Raw genomic sequence first — 12,682 nt, forward strand, 5'->3', positions numbered from 1 at the left:
TTTAATTAATTGAACTGTACTGAAGAATTTGTGACTTCTAGAAAATGAGAGGGGAAAAAATACTGCAGCTGAACACTGAGGGGAGGGTAATAAGGGAGTTACTTAAAGCTTTTTTAGAAATTAAAAGATTGTTTATAGAATTCTGTGATTCCAGAAGTAATTCTAAATAGATACCTGCCATAGTTGTAACACGTGGACATGTTCTAAAGAAGGATTTTGCAGTACTAGTCTTACCCTTATGTTTCCAGCTATATATGACTCACAAAGATTTTAGAAACTTAGAGCTGCTGACTTTCAGAGTTCATGAATGCAGTGGGTTTTATCCTGGAATTGCAGAATCATTAGCATAAATTATTATCAGAATTTAAAAAAATCATAGAACAGCTGAAACAGTTTCAGGACAGGCACCTGTTGCTGTAGTCAGTAGTGTAATATGCCTTATTTGGTCAGGGAAATTGATCTGGTAGGTACAGAAGAATACTTTGTTTCATTAACCTGTCATTGAGTGCCACACTTTGTGGTGGCCTCTTACTGGACTTGGCACTATAGATTACCTGTTTTTAAAAAAATGTCTGAGATTAAACTGAGCTTTCTAAGCAGCTGGTTTTTAGTTTCTGCTCAATAATACAAGGAAAGAATAAACTTAATCTAGCTGTAGCTGTTCTGTCGCTCTTGCCTTACCTGTTGCCAGGCAATAATCCTCAAAAAATGTAAAAATGCTGCCTTGAAGTAGGAGAGGTGGGAAGTCTAATGGTGTAAAAAAAGTCTTAAGATGTTAGGAAATGCTTGATGTGTTTGGAATGATAGAATAGAGGAGGATGTTGCAGCCTTGGTTTGGTAGCTGTCCTTGTTTTGAACTATTCCATATACCTTGTTTACCAGTTTGAAAGAAGGAATATTTGTCATGTAATTGGTATGGTCCTGGCACTCAAAAGGCAGGTGCTGCTTTCTGTGAGTATTTATCATGTAATTGGTATGGTCCTGGCACTCAAAAGGCAGGTGCTGCTCTCTGTGAGTTAACTTTGTGCTGGAAGAAGTGTGTATCAGGGAAGAGTTAGGCAGAATAGTTATTTGTCCGGCCTGCGTGTTCACTTTCACTGTGTGGCCTTACGGAGAACTGGGGCAAACAGCTTGCTGAGGCTGAGCAGCTGTCTTACCCCACATAGCTGTGCTGTGAAAACTGAAATGGATGTGGTGGCACAACGGCAGTGTAAGCTCCTCTATGCTTAAAGAAGTGCTTGTCAAGTGTCTATAAACTGTGGACAAGGAGGGATGTCAACGTAGCTTTACAAGTAGGATTTGGCTGTTCTTTTGACTGTTTTACAGCTGGACTTAAATAGTGGAAAACTAAGAAGTAACCAGTATACAGAGAGATTAGGGGCATGGTAGGACTCTCTAGCCTCAAAGATTCAATTGGAATCCTCTAAGACATTATCTAGGGCACACTACCCTATTGTGTGGAGTTTTTCAGCACTAAAGGCCTTGCAAACCCAGAGCAGCTGTAGCAGATCTTTGTCACTACATTAAATGCTTCATGTTACAAAGTATTTTAAAAATCTCTCTTTCACTTCTATGTGGGAAAGAAAGATTGAACAAATGGTCTTTATAGACTGAAGTTTTGTAATTTCTTTGTGTATTCTATATGAATACGCATATGTTTTCAGAGTTGTGAAAACACTGAAGAAGTAAATGTCTTTTCATTAGTCCAGATTATCTCAAACATACACACTTTTTACTTCAACTTGCACAAGTGCCATGGTGTCAGTTTATCTTTGCAATTTTTTAAAACGTTTTTGCATTTTGTTTATTTTTGCTTTAAGTCAGTATGTGAGAAGGCTTATCATTTATAAGCTGGCTAAATAAGGAGATGATGAAAAGCATCTTTTTAGTATTCTTATACTTGAGAAATACCTTGGTTAGCCACCTGCAAAACCAGTGGAATTCTTAGCAGTTTTCATATACTACATCTTTCTAAGGGGCATGCTATAGTTAATAAATGTGCTGTAATTGTTTGGGTTGGTATATAACTTAGTATTGATGCTAAAAGTTAAAAATTGGAGTAATGTTTCAGTGGAGCATTCAGACAATAACAAAAAGTATAGCCAAAATAATCAGGTAAGATTCTAAATTCTTCTGTAAGAAACTAAGTTTTGTATTCAGGACTCTAGAGTTAGCAAGCCTAGGCCAGGCCAATTATTCTACAGTGTATTGATTTAATGTTTAATTGTTTGGGTTTTTTTTAATGCAAACATAGTTACAAATATGTACATTTAAAAATATTCCTTGCATCAGTTTGAAGATACGAAGACAGTTATATATTTGAAATTTTGATGGTTCCCTGTATTATAAGAAGCCCAAAGCTTTGTTGATCTTTTATAAAACAAGGTGATGCTTAGGTGCTTAGGTGATGAGCTTGGGGTTTAAAGAGTTCCTTTGTGTTTTGGCTGCTGTTGTGGGTTAATGGTTGTCAGTGTAACAGCAAAATTTAGGGAACTGTCTTAGGATTTAGTGATTGAATGATCAGTTTTAAGTACAGGCACATATAATGGATGAAGTTTGTAATTTTGTAGTTTTCAATGTTTCAATAATTTTTCTCCTGTTGAAACTGGTTTAGTCCACCATCCTGGAGCAGCAGTTGATTGTGTGCTGCAGTGAGCTACAGCTTCAGTTTTATGGATCCAGGCCATTCAAACAGAGATTGTAAAACAGGTCACTGCAGCCATCTGCATTATGTTTCTTTTTATGTGTGTTAAAAATGGAAGAGGTTGGGAAATATTTTCCTCTGAAAATGTCTGAAGTGTTTTTTTTTAAAAACCAGTGTATATAAAATTATGTATGAAACTGTAAGAATATATGTTGGACATACAATACAGCACATTTTTCACAGCCTTCTGGAAATATGCAGAGGTTTCTTCTGTTGAATAAATGCTATATTAAAAACCAAATTAAAGCGTCCACAACAGGAGTTGTGTCAGTTGCAGCTTTTCCTCCTGCCCTCTAGTACATAAAAGGAAGGTTTGGTGTAACAAAGGACCATCATTAATACTTTCTACTACTTCCTACTGCACTTACAGCTTTTGTTTAATTAATATGATAGGCATTTTACAATTGAAATATGCTCATTAGGTGCAATACCTGAGTGCTGGTATACTTATTGTAGTGCTAATAGGTGAAAACTAATATCACTATTGCATGTTAATTACATTCTAGTATCTGACAAGTACAGTGTGATATGCATGACATCTAGTAACCATTTAATTGACATTTCTTTAAAATATAAGGTTTATATTTTTTAGTTCTCTTAATGTAAAAATATTTTGCTATTTGTCACAATTAGATGTTGTATTTAAATATACTGTTAAGATGCAGTTTCATGGTTAAAAATAAGTCTCTGCTGTTGCTGGAGAGGAGTGAACACACTCATGTTTTCTTCGATCCATACTATCACCTGTGATCCTTCACCAGCAGCTAAATTTGGCCGAAAGGTTTTTAAGCACCCTAGCCTAGTCACAGTATTCTGTTGTGAATAACTTTCCCACACTAGGGAAGCAGCAGGAACACATGATTAACAAGAATGAGCAAAACCTAATTGCTCCTTTTAGCACAAACCCCATATAAGACAGTAGTCTGAGCAGTGTTTTTACAGCCGATGCCAGCCAACATGATGGCTTATCCTTACCTCTTTCTTTGCAGTGGATCCTGCCACTTCTCAATGTCTCTTTCAGCTGAATAACTGACCTAGCTCAGCTTAGAATGCTGGTAGGCTGGAGAATTGATTAATCTCATAGGAATCTCTTGGGCACTGGACTTGATGCAAGATAAGCAGTTCATGCACGTGTGGGAATACTGCACCAAGGACAATGGGAAGTGATGATAAGCTGTTTCAATTAATTTGTTCCATGTTGCAGAATCATTCCCTTGCTCTTTATGTTTCATTAAAATGCTTTCATGGAAGAGAGTGCTGAAAGTTTCAGGAAATGTAACTGCCTTCCAGAGGTGTTCTGGTACCTTGTTGTTGGCATTTTGAATCTGATGCTTGGCCAGGATATTGCAGCAGTGTTAATGAGTAAATGGGTGTAACTGGAGCTAGATGCTGATTTTAGAATGAAAGACCTGTAGTACTCAAACTCTTTTTTGTCAGTAGTTAGAGCCTCAAGTTGTTAACATTCTTTAAGCAAATACTTTGATCTTTGTCCTAAGAATTTGATGATAAGTCATATTTTAAAAAAATGTACTGAAACCATTTTTTTTAATGTGCCATGGTTGTGTTTAAATATGTCACAAATTAGTTTTGCTCAAGATATCCTGTGTCCTGTTGCAAATGCAGACTTTACCTGTGTGGCTGTGCATTTGTGGAAGTAATGTTGTATTGCAGACACAATGCCTACAGCAAGCTAATTTCTTAAGCATTTGTTATTCTTGGTATTTTAAAAAGTGAACTGTAGTGGGATAGATTTAAATATGAAGTATAACACAGCTAAATTTGCTGATTTATTGAGACATGGGAAAAAGGTTGTTGACATTTTTTTCCTGAAAAATAAATACCTGGCAGTTGTGGATATTGTATATAGGAAGCAGGTGTTCTTGGGAAGAATAAATAAAGGGAGTTGTTGTACTTTTATATTGAGCTTTCTCTGTAACAGCTTTTACTAGTAATCTTGTCTTTTATTTCTTTAGTGTGGTCCTGACAAGCTGCTTGTGGTGTCAGTTACAGACTTTCTACCATGAGCAATTCTACTCCAGCTACAGGTATACATTAAAAAAAAAAAAAAAAATCAAAGTTCTTCAACTGTTCTTTATCTGTGTAATTTTTTTCCCTTTGTTTTGTGTGTGTGTTGAGGAAGATGTAGTAAGTGTATTTCTGTAGTTTTAGATCAGACAGGAAGTTGAAAGTAAGAGAAAGCTGGTATTGCTTTTGTTAATATTACTTCTAGCATTAGGTGTACATGGAGTGTTAATGACTGATGGTTGCGTGAAGTAACTGCATCAAATAAATTAACTAAATTATGACATACACAATTGCCTGTCAGCAGAGGTTTCCAAATAGTTTATTTTATGTCAGGGCAAAGGACAGAGCAGATCACCTTTTGGTAAGTGTCTAAGACTTACTATATTTTTGGTTGGTGGGGAAGAAGGAGGAGTCTGAGGAGCTAACTTGAAGATTTTTCTTTTTGATTTATTTGACTTACAAGTGTCAGGTTGTTTATACTTCTGCTGATCAATTCAATGTGATGTCCAAATGTTTCTGCTTGGCTTGAAATAGCTTATAGCTCAGCAATGTAATAGCTGTAATATATATTATTAATTAACAGTGCAATGACTGATCCAAGATGTCTAAATGATATAGAGGTTTTTGGGATATATTAGTAGGCATTCTCATTAATAATCATATAAATCTAAAATGAAATATGATCACTTGTGAAATTAATCTTTTTACCCAATACAGCTGCTCCAGCTGCAGGACTTGTTTTTTGTTGTTATGTTTGGGGTTTTGGGGTTTTTTTTGGTCTCATGGGTCACATATCTAAAATGTATACCTCTCTACCTCAGGCTACTCAGGGAATACATTTGTACCAGCCATGAATTGTGATGGTACTGAACTTCCCTTTGTACATCATGAACCAGTTTTCACTTTGTCCATAAGGCTTCTTTTAGTCTGTCTGAAAGCATTTTTTACTTTCACTCAATTGAGAGTACAATTCAGAAAGGTGATCACCTTTGGCATGCTTTAAAGAAATGTTGAATCAATTTTGAAATTTAGATGTTGGAAGATACAGATGGTTATTACTCTGCATCAAAATAGGTATCAAACCACAGCTGGAGAAAGAAGCAAGGTTTAAAAAACAATGAGGTTTTATATTTGAGATATGCTAGCTTCTATTGCCAATTTAGTAACTTAGCTGAAGTTTCTCAAGAAAAGAAGCATGTCAATAGTTTGCCACTTAGCTCCATTTTGTCACCAGAAGATACTGCTTCTCTCTTATAAAACTAAAGGCAAAATTCCTATTAGGCTTCATTTCCTGCTTTCTTTGGTCAAGCATTCCTTGACTTAATGTTAAGTCAGTGATATCTTGTCCATTTTGATCCGAAAAGTAATAAAATAGGTTGTTAGAGTTTACTAGTAATATGTCCTGTTGTGATTGGGTACCAATATGTGTTTAATGTGGTCGCATTTGTCTCAAAGTTCACATTTTTCTGAATGCATACAGAGCACATGAAACTGTTTAAAATTTCTTGATGGAAAAATCAATGCATAACAGACTTTTCAGTTTTGGAGGTGGGAGAATTGTTAAGTATGGTATATTTGGAGCTTTGATCATCCAACTTGAAATTTTACAGGTTTCCAGTAATAAAATGACCCTCTGTAAACATTCTTATGAAGAATGACTTGTGTGAACCAGTTCTCAGCCTTAGACTGTATGCAAAACTTACAGCAAAATCTGAAATTTCTTAAAAAGCTCATACAGAAATTTCTTCCCAATCTTTTGTGTTTCTCCTTGGAAGGCTAAATACAACAGATTAGTTATTAAGGTTATTTCTCTTGCCTCCTTTGCAACTGCTTCTAGAACAATATGCTTGTTCCAGATATGGTGTTCTGCTTTAAAGTGCTCTCAAGGATAGTGAGTAATGTTCTTGAAATGTAGTCATTGGTCACTTACCAATCCAAATCAGTCCCTTACAGGATCCAAATAGGCATATGTTTAAAAAAGCCTAACTTCTGGCAGTATGTCAAAGTAGAAGATATAAGTTTGTATGGATTTCATGCTGTCTACCTTTTTCAAAGACTTCTTAAAATTAAAAATAATTTGGATCAGCAGGCTTTCTTTAATAAAGCAAAAAACCCAAAATCTTGAGTTAGCAATTCAGTCACAGAAAGATAAGTTGGTGATAAAAGGAAAATTAATGTATTAGCTCCCAATTGGGACTTTCCCCTCTTTTGTGCAACTAACATTTTTTAAATATCTTATGTAGGCATTTGGGGAGAAGTTACTGACCTCCCATTAAAAAAACCAAAACAGCAGCAAATCAAAACCAAATCTTCAGAAAATAAACAAGTCCAAAACAAAGCCAGACATACCCCACTCTCCTCTTGCTATCAAGATTTGCAATAGCTGATTATATGTTCTTACACTGTCCTTTTGTATGATATGAAAAATCCTTTCTTAGAGTTTTAAGAACTAAGTACCTAAGTTAATGTCAGTGCGGAGTCAGCAGTTTCTCTCCTTTAGGCTTTGATATGTACACTGTGCAATGGATTTGTCTTGTTTACTTCTCTGTCTCCCTCCTTAAAATATTTTAGATCATGAGAAGAAAAAAAGTAAAGGAAAAAGACTGCCATGTTCCCCTTCACGTGTCCTTCACATTCGTCAAATTCCAGATGATGTTACTGGAGCAGAAGTTGTTTCATTAGGTCTCCCCTTTGGCAAAGTAACCAATCTCTTGATGCTAAGAGGGAAAGGTCAGGTATGTAGTTTTCAATGTTTCAATAACAAGAGCAAGACTGAAGATGTGGTTCATGTTATGACAATTTTGATCTTGACCTTGAGTGAAATTATTGCAATGAAATGTCTAAATATTTAATTGATAGCGGAAGATTTTCATATTTTTAAATGCAAAAGGATATTTTGAAATTTATTTCAAGTTTTTAATATGCTTTTGGATTACGTAATGAACTAGAAATTCTTTAATAATATTGCTAGACATTATATCCACTTTATGTGAGACTATATAGATGATAAAGAACTACATTGTCACTGTTGATGACATATGTCTTCAAAGAGCCTGCCTGTTTAAGTTACTGACATGCATGTAATTTTTTGACATCTGTTTAATCCTGTTGGATGTGGCAGAGTAGTTTGTGTCAGGAAGAAACACAGAAATCCTAAAAATAGTAAGCATTCATTCAAAAAATTGTCTGGAGCACTGAGCTGAATTAATACAATGCATAAGCTAATGAATGTTTTAATGTTCTGTTACAGCTTTTTCAGTCTATGCATTTTAACTACCTAAGTAATAGTGCTTGATTTCAGGAATTTAACAAATTGATTAGCAATGTAGTGCTTTTAGCAGCTTTGCTTCCCATATATCATACTTATTCCATCTCTTCTTAAATGACATAGCGTACTTACAATGTAAGACTTTCTAAGAAAACCCACAAATTGAATAAAAATTAAAAATGCACACACAAATGCATTCTAATACTGAGTAAATCAGTATTGTACTTTCACATAATCTTTTTCTAGTGAGAGTGGAATTGAGAAAAAATGATGCCTTTTCTCTCCTGTAAACAAAAACAGCATTGAAATCAGCTATGTATTGGTTGCAGGCATTTTTGGAAATGGCTTCCATAGATGCTGCTGTTTCTATGGTGAACTACTATGCTCCTGCTACGCCTCACCTCCACCATCAGCCAGTTTATATTCAGTATTCCAAATACAAAGAACTTAGGACTGACAATCAACATAATCAGGCTGTAAGTACAATATTTCCATTTAACAGGATATAATTGCATGAGTTGTGAATGCATGTGTTAACACAGAAAGTATTAAGGTGTTTTCTGCTTCTCACATTGCCCTGCAAGTGATAGTGCACAAGAAGATGGAAAGGGTCTCAACTGGGACAGTTGATTCCAGCTGACCCAAGGAATGTCTACCCTGTATGATGTTGGGCTCAGCACAGAAAGCTGGGGGAAGGATGACAAAGGAGGGATGTTCATTACTTTTTCTTTCCAAGTAGTTGTTACTCTCAATGAAATGCCTGCTTTCTTGGAAATGTTTAAACACCTCTCTGCCATTGGGAGAGGTGTTTAAACACTCTGTTTTGCCTTACTTCCACATGCAGCTATTGCTTTGCCTGTTCAACTGTCTGTAAACGAACCCATGAGTTTTCTCACTTCCACACTTCCATTCCCTCTCCCATTATGCTAAGGGAAAATGACTGAGCCATTGTGTGGCACTTTGCTGCATATGAGGGTTAAACCACAACAGTAGTAGTAGTAAATAAACAGGCTGCTCTTCACTATATCAGTAGACGAGTTCTAATATATATTATATAATTTCAGTAACTTCTTACAGACAGGATCTTCTCAAAATCTATAAAATTATTGTGAAGGAGCTCAAGTTCAAAAGTAGTTCATCATAATGACCATGAAATGAAGGAAAAGTGGCAGGAGGACTGCTTCTATGAAAAAGGAGCTCCTGATTGGGCTTAAACATAAAACAGAGGCATAGGAAAGTTGGAATCATGAACGGGTACCTCAGGAGGATTATCGAGCATTGTTTAAACATGCAGGGATATGGTTAGGAAAGTCAAAGGCCACATGGTGTTGTCTCTGATGAGAGTTGTGAAAAGCAGCAAGTTTGGTTCCTTGAGGTTTATCAACTGTAGAAATAAGATTTCTTTTTTCTAAAAAAATATGTAGGTTTGCTGCTGAATAAGGCAGGGCCAAAAGAGATCGAAAACGCTGAATTACTGAGAGCCTTCTTGGCAGTGTGGTGGAAAGACTTGCCTTGGTCTTACCAAGCATATGAGAACAGTGGAAAAGTCTTGATGAAGGAAGTAGAGAAGAATCACACTACAGAACATTTAAACTAATTTGATAAACAAAAAGTTTATGGCCCTAGTGAGATACACTTTTGAATGCTGAGGAAGTGGATTGATGTCATTGCAAGACCAGTGTACAATCTTGAAAATGTTATGGCAGTTGGAAGAAAGTTACTGAGGACTAGAAAAGAAAAAGTCCTTCCATCTCCTATCTTAGGGCAGGACAACCTAGAAGATGAAAAGAAAGGTCTGGGGATCCGCTGCTTGATCAACCTGACTTTGGTCCCTGGATAAGGAATGGAGCAACTCATTCTGGAAACTATATCCAAACATTCTAAGGAGAAGAAAGTGGTTAGTCATAAAAAAGCATAGGTTTTTAAAAGGATGTTATGCCTGACCAATGTGATGGCCTTTTATGGTGAGATGTCTGGATTGGTGGACAAGGCAAGAGGATATTGTTTATCTTTGGCAAGACTTTCGGTTTTGTTCCAAGTGATTAACGCAGTCTAGTTAAGTGAACTGTGAAGTGATGTGAAAGGCTAAAATGGTTGTGACCAATGACATAAGGCTGGGGTCCAGTCACTGGCAGAGTACCCTAGGGGTTAATACTGGATTTTGGATTCCTGGATGAATTTCAATTGACTTCCCATTTAGATACATAAGTTATATACTGTGATGTGTATATCATGTTTTTTTTTTTTTCTCTGTAAGAATGTTGACAGTAGTGATTTGGGCATAAATCATCCATTTGTGCTGGCACAAAAGTCACACAAGTCTTGAAAGCTTTTCAATCTGGTAAATACTATTTGTCTCTTTCCTCATCTAAGATTGCTGTATTGGTTTGTTATCTGCAAAAACAAATGACAAGAATTTTGTTTTAAGGATGTGGCTTGCACAACAGCCTCAGGAAAACTATTATGTATATTTGCAAATAAGATTCCTTGGGTCTCTAAGTATTTTCAACTTGATACATAGCACTTGCTTCCTTCTGTAACAACATTGTCCACTTTCAAAAATAAGCAGTTTGGCACTTATATTTGAGTTTTATCTAAATTTTAAAGAGACCCTAGTAGAGCAGCTGAATACTGTTACTATCCTAGTCCCTAGGATGAGCCCTGAAGTACATATTATTTTGCAGGGTTATGTTTTTCTGAAACTAGGTAACATGTACCATGTGCCCTGTTTAATCTATCTTCCAAAGAAATAGTGTAGCTGAGACATGATTTTAAGCCACAATACTACATGTCTTCATAGTCTTGCTACTCACAGGAGGTATGAAGACCTCTTCGGGGAAAATCAATGAAAACAAGTGAAGAGACTTGTGTAATCACAGAAGTCTAGTTTAAGGAGTGAGATTTGAACCTATTTTTTGTGGTTAAGGGCTTTGTTCTGAAAGAAGAGTAAGGTGTACAGATTTAAGCTTATCCCAACCAAATCTTAGTTCCTGATTAGAATTAAATCCTAGTAAAGCAGAGCAGATAGTTTTTGGTATGCTGACTGGTTGTTTGTATGCACAATATTACAATATTACCATCTATAGTACTGCTGGAAAAACATCTAGAATGACAATAGCTTACTGAATCAAAGAAAAATAGTTACAAAGTAGTAGCAGTTTAACAAAAAATTAGTTGTAATTCTGTGAATTACACTGACTAGTTGTAAGGAAGGAGCATAGAAAGTAAGAGTTATGATTTATTTATTAATATGGGATTTAAATCAATAATATGAAGGAAAAATGGTTTTAGGACCTTATTTTTTATTTAGGAGAACTTTATTTCAGTATGCATAATTTGTATGTAAAATAACTGTACTCTCTGCTATGAATTTCAGAGACCCCAACCTGCAGTGCAATGTGTGAATGCTGTGCAGCACAGAAACCGGGATATTACAAGTGCTCTTGCTGCTGAATGTGGGGCCCTTCCACGTCATGGTTCTGTTCTTCGAATCGTTGTTGAAAATGTTTTTTACCCTGTCACTTTGGACATACTGTATCAGGTAATGAGGACTGTTTGAAAAAGTTGCAATCTGTTCCAATGTTTCTACTGTAAATAAATCAATTTATTTCTTTTAATACTTGTGGTTCCTGAATCTTCTGACTGAGGACTGTCTCTTTAAAATAATTTCCTGAATTCAGAGATCTAGGTTTCAAATAGTTTTATGTAAATGATATTCCAGTAAATGATATTCAGGGCTTCAGTACTCAGATTTTCATGTTGTCTCATTTAGTTCCTTGCTGTGGAAACAGCAACAAACTTGAACTCTTAATTCTGTTTTCATTATGAGCTTGTGAAAAAATGTTAGGAACTTGTGAATTGATATTTTAGCACTCTTTCTGCTGAGTAACCTATGTAGTTTGCTTTATATTTAGGGTTTTATGTTCATTTTTATGCCTCAGTGCAAGTGATGTAATATGCAAATTGCTTGTTCAAAATAAATGTTTTTGATTGTTCATCTTTAGAGTGGCATTTGTCTACCTCTGAAAACTTAGAATAATGGTAGGCTGTAGTTATGAAAGACATTACTGTAACTTCTGCTAGGTGTTTGAGCTATGCTGTTGAAAGCTCTAAGTTTAAAAATAATAACTTTAAGACCACTTCTTCTTGTCCAAAATATTTGAAAATATTGCAAAGTTTTTCATACTTGAAATTTTTTTAATTAGTTGTAATTTATGTAGTAAGAACCATGCCCCACATATGAATTTCTTAAATAATGCAATTTAGAGTAACTGGGATGATTTTGTAGGAAGTTGTGGAAGATTCTTTTCCTGCTCTGTTAAGATCTTAAACAATAGTTGTTTTTAGCAACACTATGGTTTTCCTCTTACCTCTTAAAATTTCTGTTTCTCTGCATCTCCTTACCATGATATTGATTAACTAGTGTACATATTAGTTGCTGCTTGGATCTAAACCTTTGTATGTGTCTTTGAGTGTTACTTAGTCATTACTGAACCTGTGCAAATACTACGTCAGCTGGTTAGGATTATTATTGCATTTAGAATAACCTCAGAACAAGCTAGTGTGATTCTGGGAGCAGTACCAGTTCTAAGAATGCAAAAGCAAAGAGGAAATTCATATTAATTTACTTTCATTTGATTTTGGTCTACTTCAGTGCAGCACAACTATATTTTCAATATTTGAAT

At 35.5% G+C, this 12,682-nt stretch overlaps 1 protein-coding gene across 7 annotated transcripts in view; it reads left to right on the forward strand.

Moving 5' to 3' along the window:
- PTBP3 (polypyrimidine tract binding protein 3) overlaps positions 1 to 12,682 on the forward strand; it is a 51,102-nt gene that overhangs the window by 16,602 nt on the left and 21,818 nt on the right. For 5 of the 7 annotated variants that reach the window (XM_021525027.4, XM_077790082.2, XM_085567149.1 and 2 more), the window contains exons 3-6: positions 4,678 to 4,749; positions 7,301 to 7,464; positions 8,327 to 8,473; positions 11,374 to 11,538. In XM_021525027.4, coding sequence (XP_021380702.1) covers positions 4,725 to 4,749; positions 7,301 to 7,464; positions 8,327 to 8,473; positions 11,374 to 11,538 — 501 coding nt within the window. In that variant the 5' untranslated portion in view covers positions 4,678 to 4,724. The remainder of the gene's footprint in view (positions 1 to 4,677; positions 4,750 to 7,300; positions 7,465 to 8,326; positions 8,474 to 11,373; positions 11,539 to 12,682) is intronic. The other 2 variants (XM_085567150.1, XM_085567151.1) reach the window with 1 other exon arrangement.

This window comes from Lonchura striata, chromosome Z, assembly GCF_050655825.1.
Source record: "Lonchura striata isolate lonStrDom1 chromosome Z, ASM5065582v1, whole genome shotgun sequence".
NCBI classification, from domain to species: domain Eukaryota; kingdom Metazoa; phylum Chordata; class Aves; order Passeriformes; family Estrildidae; genus Lonchura; species Lonchura striata.